The sequence below is a fragment of the Hyperolius riggenbachi genome, chromosome 2, assembly GCF_040937935.1.
Source record: "Hyperolius riggenbachi isolate aHypRig1 chromosome 2, aHypRig1.pri, whole genome shotgun sequence".
Classification (NCBI taxonomy): Eukaryota; Metazoa; Chordata; class Amphibia; order Anura; family Hyperoliidae; genus Hyperolius; species Hyperolius riggenbachi.
In genome coordinates this window covers 474565146-474586988 of record NC_090647.1, presented here as the reverse complement: position 1 = coordinate 474586988, position 21843 = coordinate 474565146, and the positions used below count along the sequence as shown (strand labels likewise).

Genomic DNA, 21843 nt, shown 5'->3' with positions numbered 1-21843 from the left:
CTGTTTCCGCATGCCTACCGCCCGCCTGCCGACACCATTCTCCAGAAAACCTCCGCACTGCTACCGCCCCAGGCACAAAGTTTATGAATGACCACCCAGAAGGATAAACTACCGACGGCGGTATTCTCCCGCACGGGTTCCCCTTACCGACAGCCTGTTCATGAATGATAGCCTATGAGTGAAGTGGTGCTGAGACAGTCAGTAAACTATCAGAGATGTTGTGCTCAAGTCCACATTGCAGGTTTATTCACAGGGGGTCGAAAAGATCAAAGCCCAGAACCCAGATGGACGGTAATCTAAACAGTCTGGGACTGAGCCACACTTCAAATGGAAATCCTTAATTTGTTGGTGAAACAGTATCACTGGATAAAATAGCATAAGGTTTTTGGCCAGTGTAGCCCCTATTCAAATGTTTAAGGGCTCGTTTCCACTATCGCGAATCTGCATGCGTCCAACGCATGCAGATCCGCACATGTAATACAAGTGGATGGGCCTGTTTCCACTGTAGCGTTGTTGAGGTGCGTTTTTTTCAGCGTGAAAAAAACGCACAAAAGAGCCAACGATTTCGCCTGCGTCGGGAATCCGTGCGAATCGCCGCTAATGTATTTAATAGTAAAAACGCATGCGTTTGTTACATGCGTTTTTACCCGCGATTTCGCGTGCGATTTCGCACCTTTTTCAATTTTATTTAGCCCTGGCAGTGTCATGGTTAATTTCGCAGGCGAAATCGCGGGTAAAAACGCATGTGGAAACGCATCCGCATGCGTTTTTACAAGCGTCGGAATGCGGCCGAAATCGCGTCGCAACAGTGGGAACGAGCCCTAAAGAGTTTTAGTTTTCTCAACATTTTCCTGGTATGTACCCTTTTCAACCACTTGAGGACCCTGGGCTTAACCCTCCCCACCCCCCAGAGTGACCAGACCATTTTTTTTAAGAACACAGGGCTGTGCAGCTTTGTCAGGCTGCTGCACAGCCCTACAACTAAGCATGCAAATGAATCTTACCTCCTTTTCTTGTCCATAACAGGACATTCTTCTGGAGGTGTCTGATCGCTCCTGCGATCTTGTTTTTTTTTTTTTTTCAGGCTTTCTTTGCCTGATTTTCCCTCCCTCCCGCCTCTCCTTCCCACCTCCCTGGCCCATCCTGATTGGCTTAGGACGACGATACGTCCTCTTCTCCACCTCTCATAGGCATCAGCTTATGAGAGGGCTTCGATCCCCTCACACTCTGAGGGACAGCCGAGTGTCCCTTGTACAGCGCTGCACTAGAGAGCAGTGCTGTACGAATGTAAACAAAGGGGATTTCTTTCCCCTTTTGTTTACTAACAGCCTGCTAGCCGCGATTGCAGCTAGAAGGCTGAACCAACAGGGAACGATCACGCATGCGCGCGCGTTCCCTGTTAAACTGCAGCTCCAGTACTTGACGCCAATCGGTGTTAGGCAGTCCTGGGGCTGCCGCCGCGGTCACTTCCATTGGCGTGAAGCGGTCATTAGGTAGTTAAAAACCTGTGCTCACCAAGTACTCCTGACATAGTACAGATTATTTGAAGTATCCCTTGACAAAGATGTATGTATGGGTATTTTTCACCTTATGGAGAGGCATTTTCCCATTTCAGCACTTCTCCCTTTCATTCCCAAATAACTTTAACACTACTTATCACAAAGAAATGATCTATACCTGTTTTTTTTTCCTCCACCAATTAGGCTTTCTTTGGGTGGTACATTATGTTAAGAATTATTTTATTCTAAATGCATTTTAACGGGAAAAAAATTGAAAAAAATCATTATTTCGCAGTTTTTGGCCATTATAGTTTTAAAATACTACATGCTACCGTAATTATAATCCACACGTTTTATTTGCCCATTTGTCCCGGTTATTTCAACGTTAAAATTATATCCCTAGTATAATGTATGGTGACAATATTTTATTTGGAATTAAAGGTACATTTTTTCAGTTTTACATCCATCGCTAGTTTTTAGCTCATAAATTTATAATAATGTGCCCTCTTGACATACATATAAATGTTTTTTTTAACTTCTACAGTAAGTAGGTGTAATTTTACTATTTGGCCACAAGATGTCCCTGCTGATCAAATCCCTATGTAGAGTACAAATACGCTACATATGTGTTGCTACATTGTAACTAGGGAAGTGACGCATGCTTCATTGGAAGCCTGCATCACGAATGGCCTGCGGGGAGATTAATGAATGAGAACTTTGTTCGGCTGCGGAAATCGGCGGCGGATGTAAATGTGGCGGCTCTATTTAAGAATAACCACTGTTTTTTAACGGAAACAGTTTTTACTCTCGGCGGACATGTATGGATTGTCACACAGGACTTTTGTCCCCTGCAGCCAATCCCCCTGCTACCAGCAACATCGCGATCGTGGGCATTTGCCTGCACAATCGCGTGCAAACCCCCTAAAACTGCTGGGACGTGACTGGCGCTTCCCTGCGGCTGTAGCAGCTGCTGCTGCGGATGTGAGGCTCATGTCCGCGCGGCGTAAATGGTTAATCATAGTACATAGTAGTTGTTCTAAGCTATTTCCAATCATTTACTATTGCTTTTAATTAGCTAAGATACTAAATTGGTGGTGTTGTTTATATAGAATTTATTATTTTCTAAAACTCTACATTTGTTATACTTGGTTAATTATATCAAGCTTGTGAACCCTCTGGAACCAACAGAGGTGCTCCCTGGGGTACTCATACCACACATTGAGAACCTAGGCTTTAGCACACTATGTTTATGTCAGCGCCACTGTAGATCCGCTGGAGCAGACTCCCTAGCTAGCACAAATGCAATGATAAATGACAGAGCAATCATTGTCTAGGAGCCAAGTCCTACTCCAACTAAGCTCTGTTCCCTTGCCCCCATAGTGCAAGAGCTGGCTCAGAATCCATGCCAGCTAATCATGGTCATGTCTAGGAGAACTCAGAGAAGCATGCGATTTGTTTGATCAGCTGATAGGTTTGCAAAGCTCTGATTTGCTATGATCACATCCTGCTTTAGCACATGATCCTGACTAGCAAATCAGAGACTTGCATATCTAACACCTGCCCAAACTGATCACATGCTTCGCAATGAGTTCTAGACATGACCATCACTAAAACCAGCTCACACAAACAAGAAAAGCCTCGACTCCCCTACCACTCCTAATGGAATAATAATTCATGCAAGTAAGTGTTCTGAGCAGTGAGTCAGAATATGTTGCTCAGTTGTGTATGGGCTTAAAGGGAACCTGAAGCGAGAAGTATATTGAGGCTGCCATATTTGTTTTCTTTTAAATACCAGTTACCAGTTGCAAAAATGTCAGAAACCTGATCTGCTGCATGCCAGAGGGAGCCCTGGATTTACATCACAGGAGCCTATAGGCACAGAAGACCTGGTATCCTAAACTTCGCCCTCCATGAACTTACAAACCCCCACTGCACCAAACCGCAAATGTGCTGGCCAGGGCCGGCCTTAGGTTTCACAGCGCCCTGAGCGAAACCAGATTTTGTTGCCCCCCCCCCATAAGTAGCATAGTTGTCCCCATATAGGTAGCATAGTTGCCCCCAGTGTAGGTAGTATAGTTGCCCCATATAGGCAGCATAGCTGCCCTCAGTGTAGCTAGTACTGTTTCCCCCAGTGTAGTAGCATGGTTGCCCCCCAGTGTAGGTAGTTTGCCCCAGTATGCCCCCAGTGTAGGTAGTTTGCCCCCAGCAGTGTAGGTAGTTTGCCCCCAGCAGTGTAGGTAGTTTGCCCCCAGCGTAGGTAGCTTGCCCCAGTATGCCCCCAGCATAGGTAGCTTGCCCCCAGCGTAGGTAGCTTGCCCCAGTATGCCCCCAGCGAAGGTAGCTTGCCCCAGTATACCCCCAGCTTAGGTAGCTTGCCCCAGTATGCCCCCAGCATAGGTAGCTTGCCCCCAGCGTTGGTAGCTTGCCCCAGTATGCCCCCAGTGTAGGTAGCTGGCCCCCAGCATAGGTAGCTGGCCCCCAGCGTAGGTAGCTTGCCCTAGTATGCCCCCAGTGTAGGTAGCTTGCCCCCAGCGTAGGTAGCTTGCCCCAGTATGCCCCCAGCGTAGGTAGCTTGCCCCAGTATGCCCCCAACGTAGGTAGCTTGCCCCCAGCATAGGTAGCTTGCCCCAGTATGCCCCCAGTGTAGGTAGCTTGCCCCCAGCGTAGGTAGCTTGCCCCAGTATGCCCCCAGTGTAGGTAGCTTGCCCCAGCGTAGGTAGCTTGCCCCAGTATGCCCCCCCCTTTATGTGGCAGAGACCGACTCACCTGACATCCAGCTCCAGCGCCGACGTCACTCTTCTCTCCCCGCCTCCGCTCCATCTGTAGTTAGAGCAGGCTACAAGAAAATGGCTGCCGTTTGTCTGCATTTGTGGACATCAGCGGCCATTTTCTTGTAGTCCTGCTCTAAATATAGACTGAGAGGACACCGGGAGACAGCGGGGTGGCGAGGGGCGGCAAGGGGCGACAGGGCACATGCGCCCTTGAGAGCACGGCGCTCTGAGCGACCGCACAGGTCGCTCATAGCAAAGGCCGGCCCTGGTGCTGGCTGTCCCAGCTGTCACTTTTCAATTCCCTTGCCCGTCATAGGTAGCTACAGGTGTCCCTTAGTATTAGGTAGCCAGAGGTACCCTCAATAATAGGTATCGAGAGGTGCCACCAAGTATAAGGTAGCTAGACGTGCCCCTGACTGAAGGGAGATCTCCTCATTGGAATGCTGAGAGCAGGGTGGGCAACCTCTCGTTTACGCTCCAACCCAGAGTCTGCATAGGTAAGGTAGGAGGGAGGCAAGTGGGGAGAAGAGTGAGCCGCCTTTTCACCATCAGGCGCCTGTAGGCCCATGCCTACAGAGCCTTATGGTAAATCCGGCCCTGGCCAGAGGTTTAGCAGGACAGCCAGGCAAATGGTATTGCTTAAAGGGAACCAGAGATAAAGTAAAGAAAAGATTCTATACATACCTGGGGCTTCCTCCAGCCCCTGCGCGCTGATCGATCCCACGCTGCCATGCACCGCTGCCCGAGAGTCGGCTGCCGTCACTGAAGCCATCGGAGCCGGGCTACACTGGAGAAGTGCGCCCTCTACGTACCTCTCCAGCGGCTGCTGCAGAGATACGCAAACAGCGCACTTCTGCTATGCTAGACTGGCTCCAACTGACGGAAGAGCGGGGAGCCGGTTCTCGTAGATGCGGGCAGCGGTGGATGGTGGCGTGGGATCGATCAGCGCATATGGGGCTGGAGGAAGCCCCATGTATGTATAACATCTTTACTTTAGCTCTGGTTCTCTTTAAAGAGGAGATAAATATAGCAACCTCCACGTACCCCTCACTTCAGCTTTGCTTTAAGTAGGAGTTCAACTACAACCTTCATATAAATTACTTAAATGCCATAGATAAACATTTTCATGTTAGACAAAAACAAATGAAAGGTACTTATTATGAGGAAGGATTTCTTTAGGATAGACAGAAAAGGAATACTGATGTAGTTATACCAACACGTTTCACATTTGTGTCATAGATGGCTCCTTACAACAATAAACTGCAGTTTGATGGGATATAGCAGCAAACACAAGAACGAGGGACAAAGCTGACATTTCTTGTAAGATGAGCAATACACCCCTGACAGCTTACTAAACCCATCAAACTAAAGCTCACGTTTGTTGTATGGCTCAGATGTACTTATCAAGCATACAAGGTAGGATCAGATCTGTGGTGGCATTTCAGAGATCCAACTGCCTTTTCTACAGAACTACAGTAAAATGTAAAATCTTTATAGCTTTGTCATATTGCTGTGCTTCTGAAACGTGTGTTTGTTTTAGTTGAAGTGTACCTTTCTTCTAAGAATAGTTCCTGGTTTCTAAGGTTGGTTTCCAGGGATTCAGGGACTACAAGATCTGTCCTCATGCAGAAACTCCTCGAATCACCAAAAGTTGTATTTTCTCTGCAATACTCAATTTCATGAAAAAGGCTGCAGTAAAAGGTGTGCACGTTGACTCATTTTCTGCAAGTTGACTCATTTTCCTCTATTTCCCTGCTTATTTTTCTATTCCCAGCCTTAGCATATTTCATCTGAAATGTTACACGTTTGTTTAGCATCCAAAGCTACATTAGCATCCATTTAGTTGGGCCTGATGCGCAAGAGTGTGGTAAAGTAGCTGTGCGCAGGGAATGCACAGAAAATTTACCATTGCTAATGTTGCATTCAGGCCTTTCGTCTTTACAGCCATTCAGCTTAAAGGACACCTGAAGTGAGAATGATATGGAGGCTGCCATATTTCTTTCCTTTTCAAAAATACCAGTTGCCTGGCATCCTTCTGATCTTCGTGGCTGCAGTCTGAATCACACACCTGAAACAAGCATGCAGCTAATCTTGTCAGACTTCAGTCAGAAACATCTGATCTGCATGCTTGTTCAGGGCCTATGGCTAAGTGTTAGAATCAGAGGGACAGCAGGACAGCCCGGCAATCCACATTGTTTAAAGGCTCGTTTCCACTATAGCGAATCCGCATGCGGGCACTGCACGCAGATTCGCATAGGCAATGTAAGTGAATGGGGCCGTTTCCACTTGTGCGGCTGCGGGAGCGTTTTTTGGTGCGGCAGAAATCTGCACGGCAGAGCCGTCAGATTTCGCGTGCAGAAGGAATGTGCGCGAATCGCCGCTAATGTATCTAATAGGAAAATCGCATGCGGGGTGACCATGCGTTTTTTTTGCCGCGAAATCGCATGCGATTTCGCATAGGTATTAATGTTAATTTACACAGGCAGTGACATGGTTAAATTCGCATATACCTTACCTATGCGGAATCGCATGCGAAATCGTGGCAAAAACGCATGCGGAATCGCACCCGCATGCGATTTCGTCCGCGGTGGAATGCAGGCGATTCCGCACCGCACTAGTGGAAACGAGACCTTAAAGGAAATATGGCAGCTTCCATATCCCTCTCACTTCAGGCTTGTTTTCAAAGGAAAATGTGTATCTTTATCAGAATATTAACTGTGTTATTTACATTATTTTTCTATTAAAATGTGCTGCTTCCACAAAAATGTTTTTACTTAATATTTCTTTTTTTAAAATAATCTGTTGTACAGGGAGCCAGTACTGATGTCTTCATGAGTTTTATCTATTTTTATGCATGGTGGCATCACACAGCGTTATTGATATGTCATAAAAGTGTAAAACACAACAGAGATTAAACAAGGCTTTGCAGACAGAGGGGAATCTGCTGAGACTCATGGCAATTGTTGGCTGGTTATGCAGGCATGCACTTATCTGGGGTAGACTCTGGTTCAACAAAAAATTGCCTCTTCATAAACTACTTTAGCTAACAAACACATGGGAGTTGATTAACTAAGATTTTCCCGAGGGGAAGAATATAAATGATCCAGTGAGTATGGAAATATTACCGGTACTAATAACAGCAGAGTAACGTGCATTGCGAAATTAGCGCAACCCTCGGTATTTGGGTAACGTGAGTGCTGCTATGGTGACGTGCATTATGTTACTTGTGTAATTAATGTTACCATAATAACACTCACCTCACAGTTGTGATAATAGTTTTTTTGCTCCCAAATTTGGGCTTTGTCAGGAATAAATAAATTCATATAAAAGTGATAAGTGAGTTTATAGAGCCTGGCTCTATGCTGGTCTGACTGCTGTGCACTAATTCACTGTGTTGAACACTTTTGCTAATTTTATATACCATTATATAGAGCTTTGTGTGTAGAAGTTATATTTACTCCACATTCAGATATATAAGGGTATAGATCCAAGGGTACATATGATGATGTCGCCCGTCGGGGATCAGGAGCTGATCCCCTTGGGCAACATTGCTAGGCTGCACACAAGCGTCAGTGTGAAGCGCTGTGCTGTGTGGGGAGCGATGGAGGGAGGGATGATGAGTGACGTCTCATGGTGGGCAGGGTTAGGAGAGAGGCGCGACCAATGGGATCAGCGGGGGGATCGGCATCACTGGGTTGAGTAGATCCATCCGGCAGATCGCTTGTGGGTTGGGGGTCGTCAGTTGGCTTACACACCCCTGATTGTCAGCAGAGGTGATGGTTATTGGCGGCCTCAGCCAACTTAAAGTGAAACTCCAGTGAAAATAATGTAATAAAAAAGTGCTTCATTTTTAAAATAATTATGTATATTTGATTTAGTCAGTGTTTGCCCATTGTAAAACCTTTTAAATCCCTGATTTACATTCTGACATTTATCACATGGTGACATTTTTACTGCTGGCAGGCGATGTAGCTGCTGCTTGCTTTTTTAGCAATTGGAAACAGCTCTAAACAGCTATTTCCCACGATGCAACAAGGTTCACAGACAGGAAACTGCCAGGACCATGAGAGTTTCTTGTGGGAGGGGTTTCACCACAATATCAGCCATACAGAGCCCCCTGATGATCTGTTTGTGAAAAGGAATAGATTTCTCATGTAAAAGGGGGTATCAGTTACTGATTGGGATGAAGTTCAATTCTTGGTCACGGTTTCTCTTTAAGTCAGGCGTGTGTATGAGGCTTAACCACTTAAGGACTGCAGTCATAAAACCCCTTAAAGTGAACCTCCGGACTAAAAATCGACTCAGCAGCACTGAAAAGGCTTGGTGTTTCTTTAACAGTTTCACAGCATCAGAACTTTGTTTCTCTTTTACAAGCCTTATGTTTAGCTGCACAGAAGAAAACTGCCCGGGCTTTTTTCCCCTGATGCTGTGCAAAGCTTGATGGGATTTCTGATAAAGTTGTTCTAGGTCTGCTGTTTTGGTGCAATTTTTTTTTTTTTTACATTTTGAATTTGACATTTGAAGCCTAGCGTGTGCAGCTGGGAGGGGTGATCAGGACACAGGACAGTTGGATCTGTGTCTTCTGCTCCCTGTCACCTCCTTTCAACCAAAAAGATGGCTGCCCCCATGACAAAGATGGCAGCCCCATGAATCACAAACATTTGCTTGTTCTTTTAAAACAGGGTGGGTAAGAGATTATATTACCTATCTATTCTAATTAACATAACTGAAGTAACTTGATGACAGTATGTTTGTTTAGGCTGAAGTTCCCCTTTAAGGACCAGAGCCTTTTTTTCCATTCGGACCACTGCAGCTTTCACGGTTTATTGCTCAGTCATACAACCTACCACCTAAATGAATTCTACCTCCTTTTCTTGTCACTAATACAGCTTTCTTTCGGTGCTATTTGATTGCTGCTGCGAGTTTTAGTTTTTATTATATTCATCAAAAAAGACATGAATTTTGTCAAAAAAATGACTTTTTTAACTTTCTGTGCTGACAGTTTTCAAATAAAGTAAAATTTCCTATACATTTGAGCGCGAAAGTTATTCTGCTACATGTCTTTGATAAAAAAAAACCCATTCAGTGTATATTTATTGGATTGGGTAAAAGTTATAGCGTTTACAAACTATGGTGCAAAAAGTGAATTTTCCCATTTTCAAGCATCTCTGACATTTCTGCGCACCTGTCAGGTTTCATGAGGGGCTAAAATTCCAGGATAGTACAAATACCCCCCAAATGACCCCATTTTGGAAAGAAGACATCCCAAAGTATTCAGTGAGAGGCATGGTGAGTTCATAGAAGATTTTATTTTTTGTCACAAGTTAGCGGAAAATGACACTTTGTAACAAAAAAAAAAAAAAAAAAAAAGTTTCCATTTCTTCTAACTTGCGACAAAAAAAAATGAAATCTGCCACGGACTCACTATGTTCCTCTCTGAATACCTTGAAGTGTCTACTTTCCAAAATGGGGTCATTTGTGGGGTGTGTTCACTGTCCTGGCATTTTGGGGGGTGCCTAATTGTAAGCACCCCTGTAAAGCCTAAAGATGCTCATTGGACTTTGGGCCCCTTAGCGCAGTTAGGCTGCAAAAAAGTGCCACACATGTGGTATTGCCGTACTCAGGAGAAGTAGTATAATGTGTTTTGGGGTGTATTTTTACACATACCCATGCTGGGTGGGAGAATTATCTCCGTAAATGACAATTGTTTTCTTTTTTTAACACACAATTGTCAATTTATAGAGATATTTCTCCCACTCAGCATGGGTATGTGGAAAAATACACCCCAAAACACATTATACTACTTCTCCTGAGTACGGCGATACCACATGTGTGGCACTTTTTTGCACCCTAACTGCGCTAAGGGGCCCAAAGTCCAATGAGTACCTTTAGGATTTCACAGGTCATTTTGAGAAATTTCGTTTCAAGACTGCTCCTCACGGTTTAGGGCCCCTAAAATGCCAGGACAGTATAGGAATCCCACAAATTACCCCATTTTAGAAGGAAGACACCCCAAGGTATTCCATTAGGAGGATGGTGAGTTCATAGAAGATTTTTTTTTTTTGTCACAAGTTAGCGGAAATTGATTTTAATTGTTTTTTTTCACAAAGTGTCATTTTCTGCTAACCTGTGACAAAAATAAAATCTTCTATGAACTCACCATACTCCTAACGGAATACCTTGGGGTGTCTTCTTTCTAGAATGGGGTCATTTGTGGGGTTCCTATACTGCCCTGGCATTTTAGGGGCCCTAAACCGTGAGGAGTAGTCTTGAAACCAAATGTCGCAAAATGACCTGTGAAATCCTAAAGGTACTCATTGGACTTTGGGCCCCTTAGCGCACTTAGGGTGCAAGAAAGTGCCACACATGTGGTACCGCCGTACTCAGGAGAAGTAGTATAATGTGTTTTGGGGTGTATTTTTACACATACAGATGCTAGGTGGGAGAAATATCTCTGTAAATGACAATTATTTGATTTTTTTTACACACAATTGTCCATTTACAGAGAGATTTCTCCCACCCAGCATGGGTATGTATAAAAATACACCTCAAAACACATTATACTACTTCTTCTGAGTACGGCGATACCACATGTGTGACACTTTTTTGCAACCTAGGTGCGCTAAGGGGCCTAACGTCCTATTCACAGGTCATTTTGAGGCATTTGGATTCTAGACTACTCCTCACGGTTTAGGGCCCCTAAAATGCCAGGGCAGTATAGGAACCCCACAAGTGACCCCATTTTAGAATGAAGACACCCCAAGGTATTCCGTTAGGGGTATGGTGAGTTCATAGAAGATTTTTTTTTTGTCACAAGTTAGCGGAAAATGACACTTTGTGAAAAAAAAAACAATACATATCAATTTCCGCTAACTTGTGACAAAAAATAAAATCTTCTATGAACTCACCATACTCCTAACGGAATACCTTGGGGTGTCTTCTTTCTAGAATGGGGTCATTTGTGGGGTTCCAATACTGCCCTGGCATTTTAGGGGCCCTAAACCGTGAGTAGTCGTCTTGAACCCAAATGTCTCAAAATGACCTGTGAAATCCTAAAGGTACTCATTGGACTTTGGGCCCCTTAGCACAGTTAGGCTGCAAAAAAGTGTCACACATGTGGTATCGCCGTACTCAGAAGAAGTAGTATAATGTGTTTTGTGGTGTATTTTTACATATAACCATGCTGGGTGGGAGAAATATCTCTGTAAATGACACATTTTTGATTTTTTTTACACACAATTGTCCATTTACAGAGAGATTTCTCCCACCCAGCATGGGTATGTGTAAAAATACACCACAAAACACATTATACTACTTCTCCTGAGTATGGCGATACTACATGTGTGACACTTTTTTGCAGCCTAGGTGCGCTAAGGGGCCCAACGTCCTATTCACAGGTCATTTTGAGGCATTTGTTTTCTAGACTACTCCCCACGGTTTAGGGCCCCTAAAATGCCAGGGCAGTATAGGAACCCCACAAGTGACCCCATTTTAGAAAGACGACACCCCAAGGTATTCCGTTAGGGGTATGGTGAGTTCATAGAAGATTTTATTTTTTGTCACAAGTTAGTGAAAAATGACACTTTGTGAAAAAAAACAATAAAAATCCAATTTCCGCTAACTTTTGACAAAAAATAAAATCTTCTATGAACTCATCATACACCTAACAGAATACCTTGGGGTGTCTTCTTTCTAAAATGGGGTCACTTGTGGGGTTCCTATACTGCCCTGGCATTTTACGGGCCCAAAACTGTGAGTAGTCTGGAAACCAAATTTCTCAAAATGACTGTTCAGGGGTATAAGCATCTGCAAATTTTGATGACAGGTGGTCTATGAGAGGGCAAATTTTGTGGAAACGGTCATAAGCAGGGTGGCCTCTTAGATGACAGGATGTATTGGGCCTGATCTGATGGATAGGAGTGCTAGGGGGGTGACAGGAGGTGATTGATGGGTGTCTCAGGGGGCGGTTAGAGGGGAAAATAGATGCAATCAATGCACTGGGGAGGTGATCGGAAGGGGGTCTGAGGGGGATCTGAGGGTTTGGCCGAGTGATCAGGAGCCCACACGGGGCAAATTAGGGCCTGATCTGATGGGTAGGTGTGCTAGGGGGTGACAGGAGGTGATTTATGGGTGTCTCAAGGTGTGATTAGAGGGGGGAAATAGATGCAAGCAATGCACTAGCAAGGTGATCAGGGCTGGGGTCTGAGGGCGTTCTGAGGTGTGGGCGGGTGATTGGGTGCCCGCAAGGGGCAGATTAGGGTCTAATCTGATGGGTAACAGTGACAGGTGGTGATAGGGGGTGATTGATGGGTAATTAGTGGGTGTTTAGAGGAGAGAAGAGATGTAAACACTGCACTTGGGAGGTGATCTGATGTCGGATCTGCGGGCGATCTATTGGTGTGGGTGGGTGATCAGATTGCCCGCAAGGGGCAGGTTAGGGGCTGATTGATGGGTGGCAGTGACAGGGGGTGATTGATGGGTGGCAGTGACAGGGGGTGATTGATGGGTGATTGATAGGTGATCAGTGGGTTATTACAGGGAATAACAGATGTAAATATTGCACTGGCGAATTGATAAGGGGGGGGGGGTCTGAGGGCAATCTGAGCGTGTGGGCGGGTGATTGGGTGCCCGCAAGGGGCAGATTAGGGTCTAATCTGATGGGTAACAGTGACAGGTGGTGATAGGGGGTGATTGATGGGTAATTAGTGGGTGTTTAGAGGAGAGAATAGATGTAAACGATGGATTTGGGAGGTGATCTGATGTCGGATCTGCGGGCGATCTATTGGTGTGGGTGGGTGATCAGATTGCCCGCAAGGGGCAGGTTAGGGGCTGATTGATGGGTGGCAGTGACAGGGGGTGATTGATGGGTGGCAGTGACAGGGGGTGATTGACAGTTGATCAGTGGGTTATTACAGGGAAGAACGGATGTAAATAATGCACTGGCGAATCGATAAGGGGGGGGTTGAGGGCAATCTGAGTGTGTGGGCGGGCGATTGGGTGCCCGCAAGGGTCTAATCTGATGGGTAACAGTGACAGGTGGTGATAGGGGGTGATTGATGGGTGATTGATGGGTAATTAGTGGGTGTTTAGAGGAGAGAATAGATGTAAACGATGGATTTGGGAGGTGATCTGATGTCGGATCTGCGGGCGATCTATTGGTGTGGGTGGGTGATCAGATTGCCCGCAAGGGGCAGGTTAGGGGCTGATTGATGGGTGGCAGTGACAGGGGGTGATTGATGGGTGGCAGTGACAGGGGGTGATTGACAGGTGATCAGTGGGTTATTACAGGGAAGAACGGATGTAAATAATGCACTGGCGAATCGATAAGGGGGGGGGTTGAGGGCAATCTGAGTGTGTGGGCGGGCGATTGGGTGCCCGCAAGGGTCTAATCTGATGGGTAACAGTGACAGGTGGTGATAGGGGGTGATTGATGGGTGATTGATGGGTAATTAGTGGGTGTTTAGAGGAGAGAATAGATGTAAACGATGGATTTGGGAGGTGATCTGATGTCGGATCTGCGGGCGATCTATTGGTGTGGGTGGGTGATCAGATTGCCCGCAAGGGGCATGTTAGGGGCTGATTGATGGGTGGCAGTGACAGGGGGTGATTGACGGGTGATTGACAGGTGATTGACAGGTGATTGACAGGTGATTGACAGTTGATCAGGGGGGATAGATGCATACAGTACGCAGGGGGGGGAGGGTCTGGGGGGGTCTGGGGAGAATCTGAGGGGTGGGGGGGTGATCAGGAGGGAGCAGGGGGCAGTTTAGGGACTAAAAAAAAAATAGCGTTGACAGATAGTGACAGGGAGTGATTGATGGGTGATTAGGGGGGTGATTGTGTGCAAATGGTGGTCTGGGGGGTGGGCAGGGGGGGGGTCTGAGGGGTACTGTGGGCGATCAGGGGGCAGGGGGGGGCAGATCAGTGTGTTTGGGTGCAGACTAGGGTGGCTGCAGCCTGCCCTGGTGGTCCCTCGGACACTGGGACCACCAGGGCAGGAGGCAGCCTGTATAATACACTTTGTATACATTACAAAGTGTATTATACACTTTGTAGCGGCGATCGCGGGGTTAACAACCCGCCGGCGCTTCCGATTGGCCGGCGGGTTGACGTCGCGGGTGGGCGGAGCCTATTGCCAGTGGATGCGCGCGCATCCCAGCGCGCGATCCCCGGCCAGAGAGTGCCCCAGGACCTGACGCCAATCTGCGTTACGTGGTCCTGGGGCTGCCACTTTGCCGCCGCCAATATGAAGTAGGCGGTCGGCAAGTGGTTAAGGAACTTTTCTATCTCCTACATCAAAGTAAAACTTGCAATTGGGGCCTTTAGTTCCATCCTTAGCTACACTGGTGGTTACTATCATTATTTTTGCCTTTTCCGGATAGTTCCAAGCTTCCACTGTTTCCACTTTCTGTCAAAAAACCACCTAGAACTTGGAAAATTACGTATAATTTTTATGACGCTTGACTTATCTTTATTCATAATACTAGTTGATATATATGCAAGTAAACAACTATAAAGTTAAGTTTAGCTCCATAAATGAAAAATCCCTGAATTCTCAGTTGTAGATCAGATCAGTAATCTGTATCTTGCATACATTACTGGTTATGGGTAATAACAGGTTGTATATATCTCATTTGTGCTACAACATAATAGCTCTGTATGTGTTTCCTGGTCACCCTCCCAACATGCACAGCAGAATATGAGTCAGGGGTCAAGGAAATGAGAAGATGAAACCTATTATTAAGTATGATGTATTATATGCAACCTCCAGAATGGGTAGAAATTCCAGCATCTCGCGGCAGTGAGATAAAAGGAAACACTTTGAGGCCAAACCAGGGGTGATTCAGACATTAATGTATCTTGTCTGAAGGAAGCGATGGAGGTAAGATATATATATATATATAGAAAGAGAATCTTGTGTCTGTCACGAAGCCTTCCTGTCTTTGATGTTCCCTTAATGAGAATTAGCAGGCAGAGTCACACGTCTGTCTCTGATCTCTTTATACGACCACCCTTCATTTATGGCGCAGAGTGAGAAGGTGGAAAAGAAGAATTTCATTCTACTAAAGTGCATGAAAGGGTTGGATTGATCGTGTTGTACAATCTGCAGTAGTACAATCCTGAAGGCCTTTATTTAATAACAGAGCAATGATATAGCAATGTTACACAAAATTATGAAAGTGGCAGTCGTAGACTATTTTAAAGGATACCCAAAGTGACATGTGACATGATGAGATAGACATTGGTATGTACAGTGCCTAGCACACAAATAACTATGCTGTGTTCCTTTTTTTAAATTCCAACTATAAAACACTTCCCTAGCAGAAAATGGCTTCTGAGAGCAAGAAAGAGTTAAAAAGGGGAATTTCTTATCAGTGAGGGTCACACTGTAGTCACTTCCTGTCTGAGTCAGGACTGAGTCAACCACTTACATACCTGGTATTTAACTCTTTCAAGCAGAGAAAGAAAAAAAAAAGGAACACAGCATAGTTATTTGTGTGCTAGGCACTGTACATACCCATGTCTATCTCATCATGTCACATGTCACTTCGGGTGTCCTTTAAGTGTAAATTGCGAACAAGTATTTGTGCAAACCAGAATGGATAGGGGTAATAGTGGGAACAAGTGACATTTTTATTTTCAAAAATACCTTGCAGTTTTTGAGAAAATCGATTCTAAGAAATTCAAAGAAATAAAGGGTTTTTAAACTCAAAATGACATTTTGCTGCAGTGCACTATAATATATACTGACTTCCAAGTCTTGTATACTTATTTTATATAGGGCGCTGAAGGTGGGGAAGAGCTCCTTGTCCTTGTATGGACAAAGGCTTTGATGGGGAGGAAGGCATTGTCACCCCTCTCTTTCAAAGTCCTCCCCACATCATGGACTATGTAGGCTGGTATACCTCAGGGTGAGGAGCCCCACTTGGTTTAGGCTCTGACTTCTAGATATACCAGCCTGCATTGGTGACAAGGGGTTAAAGAGGCATGGGAGGGGGGACCCTATGCTCTCTGTTTTCTTAAATTGTATCACCGGCAGTGCCCCTCTTTCATCTGATTGCTTGGCCTCGGGTCAGGCGCTAGTATGGGAAAATCTGTACTGCGCATGTGATGGGAGCGCGATCAAAGATTATTATTATTATTATTTATATACAGTGGGATGCGAAAGTTTGGGCAATGTTGTTATTTGTCATGATTTTCCTGTATAAATCGTTGGTTGTTACGATAAAAAATGTCAGTTAACTATATCATATAGGAGACACACACAGTGATATTTGAGAAGTGAAATGAAGTTTATTGGATTTGCAGAAAGTGTGCAATAATTGTTTAAACAAAATTAGGCAGGTGCATAAATTTGGGCACTGCAAAAAAAAAAGCGATTAAATCAATATTTAGTAGATCCTACTTTTACAGAAATGACAGCCTCTAAACGCTTCCTGTAGGTTCCAATGAGAGTCTGGATTCTGGTTGAAGGTATTTTGGACCATTCTCCTTACAAAACATCTCTAGTTCATTCAGGTTTGATGGCTTCTGAGCATGGACAGCTCTCTTTAACTCAAACCACAGATTTTCAATTATGTTCAGGTCTGGGGACTGAGATGGCCATTCCAGAACATTGTACTTGTTCCTCTGCATGAATGCCTTAATGGGTTTTGAGCAGTGTTTAGAGTTGTTGTCTTGTTGAAAGATCCAGCCCCGGCGCAGCTTCAGCTTTGTCACTGATTCCTGGACATTGGTCTCCAGAATCTGCTGATACTGAGTGGAATCCATGCCTCCCTCAACTTTGACAAGATTCCCAGTCCCTGCACTGGCGCCACACAGCCCCACAGCATGATGGAACCACCACCATATTTTACTGTAGGTAGCAGGCATTTTTCTTGGAATGTTGTGTTTTTCCTCCATGCATAACGCCCCTTGTTATGCCCAAATAACTAAATTTTAGTTTCATCAGTCCACAGCACCTTATTCCAAAATGAAGCTGGCTTGTCCAAATGTGCTTTAGCATACCTCAAGCTGCTCGGTTTGTGCTGTGGGCAGAGATAAGGCTTCCTCTGCATCACTCTCGCATACAGCATCTCCTTGTGTAAAGTGCGCCAAATGGTTGAACGATGCACAGTGACTCCATCTGCAGCAAGATGATGTTGTAGGTCTTTGGTGCTGGTCTGTGGGTTGACTCTGACTGTTCTCACCATTCGTCGCTTCTGTCTATCCGAAATTTTTCTAGGTCTGCCACTTTGAGCCTGAACTTGAACTGAGCCTGTGGACTTCCATTTCCTCAATATGTTCCTAACTGTAGAAACAGACAGCTGAAATCTCTGAGACAGCTTTCTGTATCCTTCCCCTAAACCATGATGGTAAACAATCTTTGTCTTCAGGTCATTTGAGAGTTGTTTTGAAACCCCCATATTGCCACTCTTTCGAGAAAATTAAAAGAGGAGGGAAACTTACAGTTGACCCCCTTAAATACTCTTTCTCATCATTGGATTCACCTGTGTATATAGGTCAGGGATCACTGAGCTTACCAAGCCAATTTGAGTGCCAATAATTAGTTCTAAAGGTTTTGGAATCCATAAAATGACAACAGTGACCAAATTTATGCACCTGCCTAATTTTATTTAAACAATTATTGTGCACTTTGTATAAATCCAATAAACTTCATTTCACTTTTCAAATATCACGGTGTGTCTCCTATATGATATATTTAACTGACATTTTTTTTCGTAACAACCAACTATTTATACAGGAAAATCATGACGATTAACAAGGTTGTCCAAACCTTCGCATCCCACTGTAGCACCAACATCATCCGCAGTGCTGTACAGAGTGTATATAGTCCCGTCATTAACTGTCCCTTAGAGGAGCTCACAATCTAGTCCCTACCATAGTCATATGTCTATGTATGTATCCTGTGGTGTATGTATCGTAGTCTAGGGCCAATTTATGGGGAACTAACATTAACTTATCTGTATGTTTTGGGGATGTGGGAGGAAACCGGAGTGCCCGGAGGAAACCCACGCAGGCAAGGGGAGAACATACAAACTAATTACAACAGAGAGAAAATGTGTGCATCAACCAAGTGAACCTGACAAATCTGGCTTTGCAAATTTGGCCTATTGGCTAATCACGAGACATTGCTCATGCAAATATGCATTTGCTTTCGCATGCCTAAATATGCAGGGTCAAAAACCAAAAACCGCAAAACAATTGCCCTGCGGGAATTAGTTCATGCTACATAGCACTATCCAGGGGCGCCACGAGGAGGCTTCCTATTGCCCCCATAGAACCGGGGGGCGGCGGGGGTCCCAGGCTCTCTCACCGCCTGGAAACCACACAGCGGCACCTCGGAGGTGGAGGCTGGGGGGTGCAGGCGATCTCCCCAGCGTGGCCAGCGCCGGGAAGAGCCGCCCGCACACACCTCCCAAGATTAAAAACAGGCACTTACCTTAACGTCCATTGCGTTCTGCTATATGCGCATGACCTGGGCGCGACACATAAGGGGAGGACAGGCGCAAATAGCCTGCTCCAGGGCTCTCACCTCCTAAAACAAGCCATTCACCACTTGCCTCCAAAGAAAAGAAAATGCAATGCTAATTACAACAGAGAGAAAACGTGTGCATCAACCAAGTGAACCTGACAAATCTGGCTTTGCAAATTTGGCCTTGTGGTTGAGAACATACAAACTCCCTGCAGATGTTGACCTGGCAGGGATTCGAACCGGGAACCCAGCAATGCAAGGCAAGAGCGCTAACCACTACCCCGTGCTGCTCACAGATGTCTCTTCCTTGTGTTTGCCTGGGTTTCCTCAAGGCATGCCATTTTCTTACCATGTGCCAAAAAGTTACGTCTATCAGCTCCCCTGAAAACTGGCATTAGACTATAATAAGGGCACTAACCTAAGACTAGTGTAGGGACCAGGGGCGTAACTAGACATCACTGGGCCTCCCTGCGAAACTTTGGATGGGCCCCCCCCCCCCAGCGAAACTTTGGATGGGGCCCCCCACCCCCTCGCTTTCTGCACAGGAAAACTGAGGACCAAAGTGTTCTCCCCATGCAGATAAAAACACTTAGACTTAAAGGAAACGTCAGGCAATCTATGCTACCCCCAGATCTACTTACCTGGGGCTTCCTCCAGCCCCTTGCAGCCGACAAGTCCCTCCTCGCAGCTCTGCTCCCAGTACATGCACATACACACACAGCCTTATTATTTTACTACATGAGAGCACATGCTATATGGAAGGACAACAATGACATGCTGAACATAAGATATAGTATCAATGTAACTGTGACGGTTTAGTGCCACAACTCAGATGTCTGATTATTGGTGATCTGCGGAATCACCAATAATACAGACGCTATACCCGATTATGTGTGATCCGCAGAATCACCAATAATACCAGTATAGCAAGACCAAGAGCAGAGTGGGTAGTGTTTGGTGCAACCGTAACTTTAATGGTTCTACCGGACCTTACCAGAGGAGTTGGTAAGGAAAAATCTGGATACAAACAAGACAGATTAGACCAAATGCTCCCCAGTGGGGCTGGGAAGGATTCAGACAAAAAATACAGAGGTAGTATAGCTGGTCTCTGCCAGGGGTGCCTGCGAGAGACAAGAACCAATCAGACAGATAATAACAGGCATTCACCAGATAGCAGGCTAGTCCTATCAGAGGAGCTGGCAAGGAGCTAGCTTAACTGGCAGCAAGAAGCTACCCCAGGCCTTTCCAGGGGAGCTGGAAAGGTGACTAGAGTTGGGCCGAACGGTTCGCCTGCGAACGGTTCCATGCGAACTTCCGTGGTTCGCGTTCGCGTCCCGCAGGCGAACTTTTGCGGAAGTTCGGTTCGCCCCATAATGCACCATGAGGGTCAACTTTGACCCTCTACATCACAGTCAGCGGGCCCAGTGTAGCCAATTAGGCTACACTAGCCCCTGGAGCCACTCCCCCCCTACTAAAAGGCAGGCAGCGGCGACCATTACGGTCACTCGTGTGCCTGCATTAGTGAGAGTAGGGCGAGCTGCTGCACACTCTCTCTCATAGGGAAAGATTAGTTAGGCTTAGCTTGTCCCTGGCTGCATACCTGTTCTGTTAACCCACCACTGCATACCTGTACTGTGAACCCACCACTGCATACCTGTTCTGTGAACCCACCACTGCATATCTGTTCTGTGAACCCACCACTGCATACCTGTTCTGTGAACCCACCACTGCATACCTGTTCTGTGAACCCACCACTGCATACCTGTTCTGTGAACCCACCACTGCATACCTGTTCTGTGAACCCACCACTGCATACCTGTTCTGTGAACCCACCACTGCATACCTGTACTGTGAACCCACCACTGCATACCTGTTCTGTGAACCCACCACTGCATACCTGTTCAGTGAACCCACCACTGCATACCTGTTCAGTGAACCCACCACTGCATACCTGTTCTGTGAACCCACCACTGCATACCTGTTCTGTGAACCCACCACTGCATACCTGTACTGTGAACCCACCACTGCATACCTGTTCAGTGAACCTGCCACTGCATACCTGTACTGTTCAGTGAACCCGCCACTGCATACCTGTTCTGTTCAGTGAACCCGCCACTGTATACCTGTTCTGTTCAGTGAACCCGCCACTGCATACCTGTTTTGTTCAGTGAACCCGCCACTGTATACCTGTTCTGTTCAGTGAACCCGCCACTGCATACCTGTTCTGTTCAGTGAACCCGCCACTGTATACCTGTTCTGTTCAGTGGACCCCCCACTGCATACCTGTTCTGTTCAGTGAACCCGCCACTGTATACCTGTTCTGTTCAGTGAACCTGCCACTGTATACCTGTTCTGTTCAGTGAACAGTTTGGTGTGTCAGTGTGAAGCAGTACCTTAATTACACTACCTGATTGATGTATACACATGCAAGATGTTTTAAAGCACTTTAGGCCTGTCATTTAGCATTCAATATGATTTCTGCCCTTAAAACGCTGCTTTGCGTCAAATCCAGATTTTTCCCGGGGACTTTTGCCGTGTATCCCACTCCGCCATGCCCCCCTCCAGGTGTTAGACCCCTTGAAACATCTTTTCCATCACTTTTGTGGCCAGCATAATTTTTTTTTTTCAAAGTTCGCATCCCCATTGAAGTCTATTGCGGTTCGCGAACTTTAACGCGAACCGAACCTTCCGCGAAAGTTCGCGAACCCGGTTCGCGAACCTAAAATCGGAGGTTCGGCCCAACTCTAAAGGTGACACAAGTGATTTAGACCACTTTGGTTAAAACCTTCCAGCGGAGCTGAGAAGGTACCATCAATCACCAAGCTATACCTCACCAGTGGAGCAGGTGAGGATAGTAACTACATTACAGGTGCTCATCAGTGGAGCTGATGAGCCTCAGACACCATGCAGACTAGGCCCCTACAGAGAAGCAGGCTGGCACTAGCTGAAACTAATAAAGGCTAGACCTCTACAGAGGTGCTGGCTGGCACCGGCTACTCGGCCCTGCTAAATACGGCCAGACCTCCAGGACCCTCAGAGAACATACTCACAGATATGATGACAGTATAGTTTTGGAAAGACCTCGCCAGAGCTGCTG

At 45.9% G+C, this 21843-nt stretch overlaps 1 protein-coding gene across 6 annotated transcripts in view; it reads left to right on the top strand.

The window, feature by feature from the left end:
- SGSM2 (small G protein signaling modulator 2) overlaps positions 1–21843 on the top strand; it is a 470219-nt gene that overhangs the window by 191740 nt on the left and 256636 nt on the right. The window contains exon 2 of one of the 6 annotated variants that reach the window (XM_068265981.1): positions 5510–5686. The exons of the other annotated variants lie outside the window; for them this stretch is intronic. Coding sequence (XP_068122082.1) covers positions 5656–5686 — 31 coding nt within the window. The 5' untranslated portion in view covers positions 5510–5655. The remainder of the gene's footprint in view (positions 1–5509; positions 5687–21843) is intronic. 6 annotated transcript variants of the gene reach the window in all.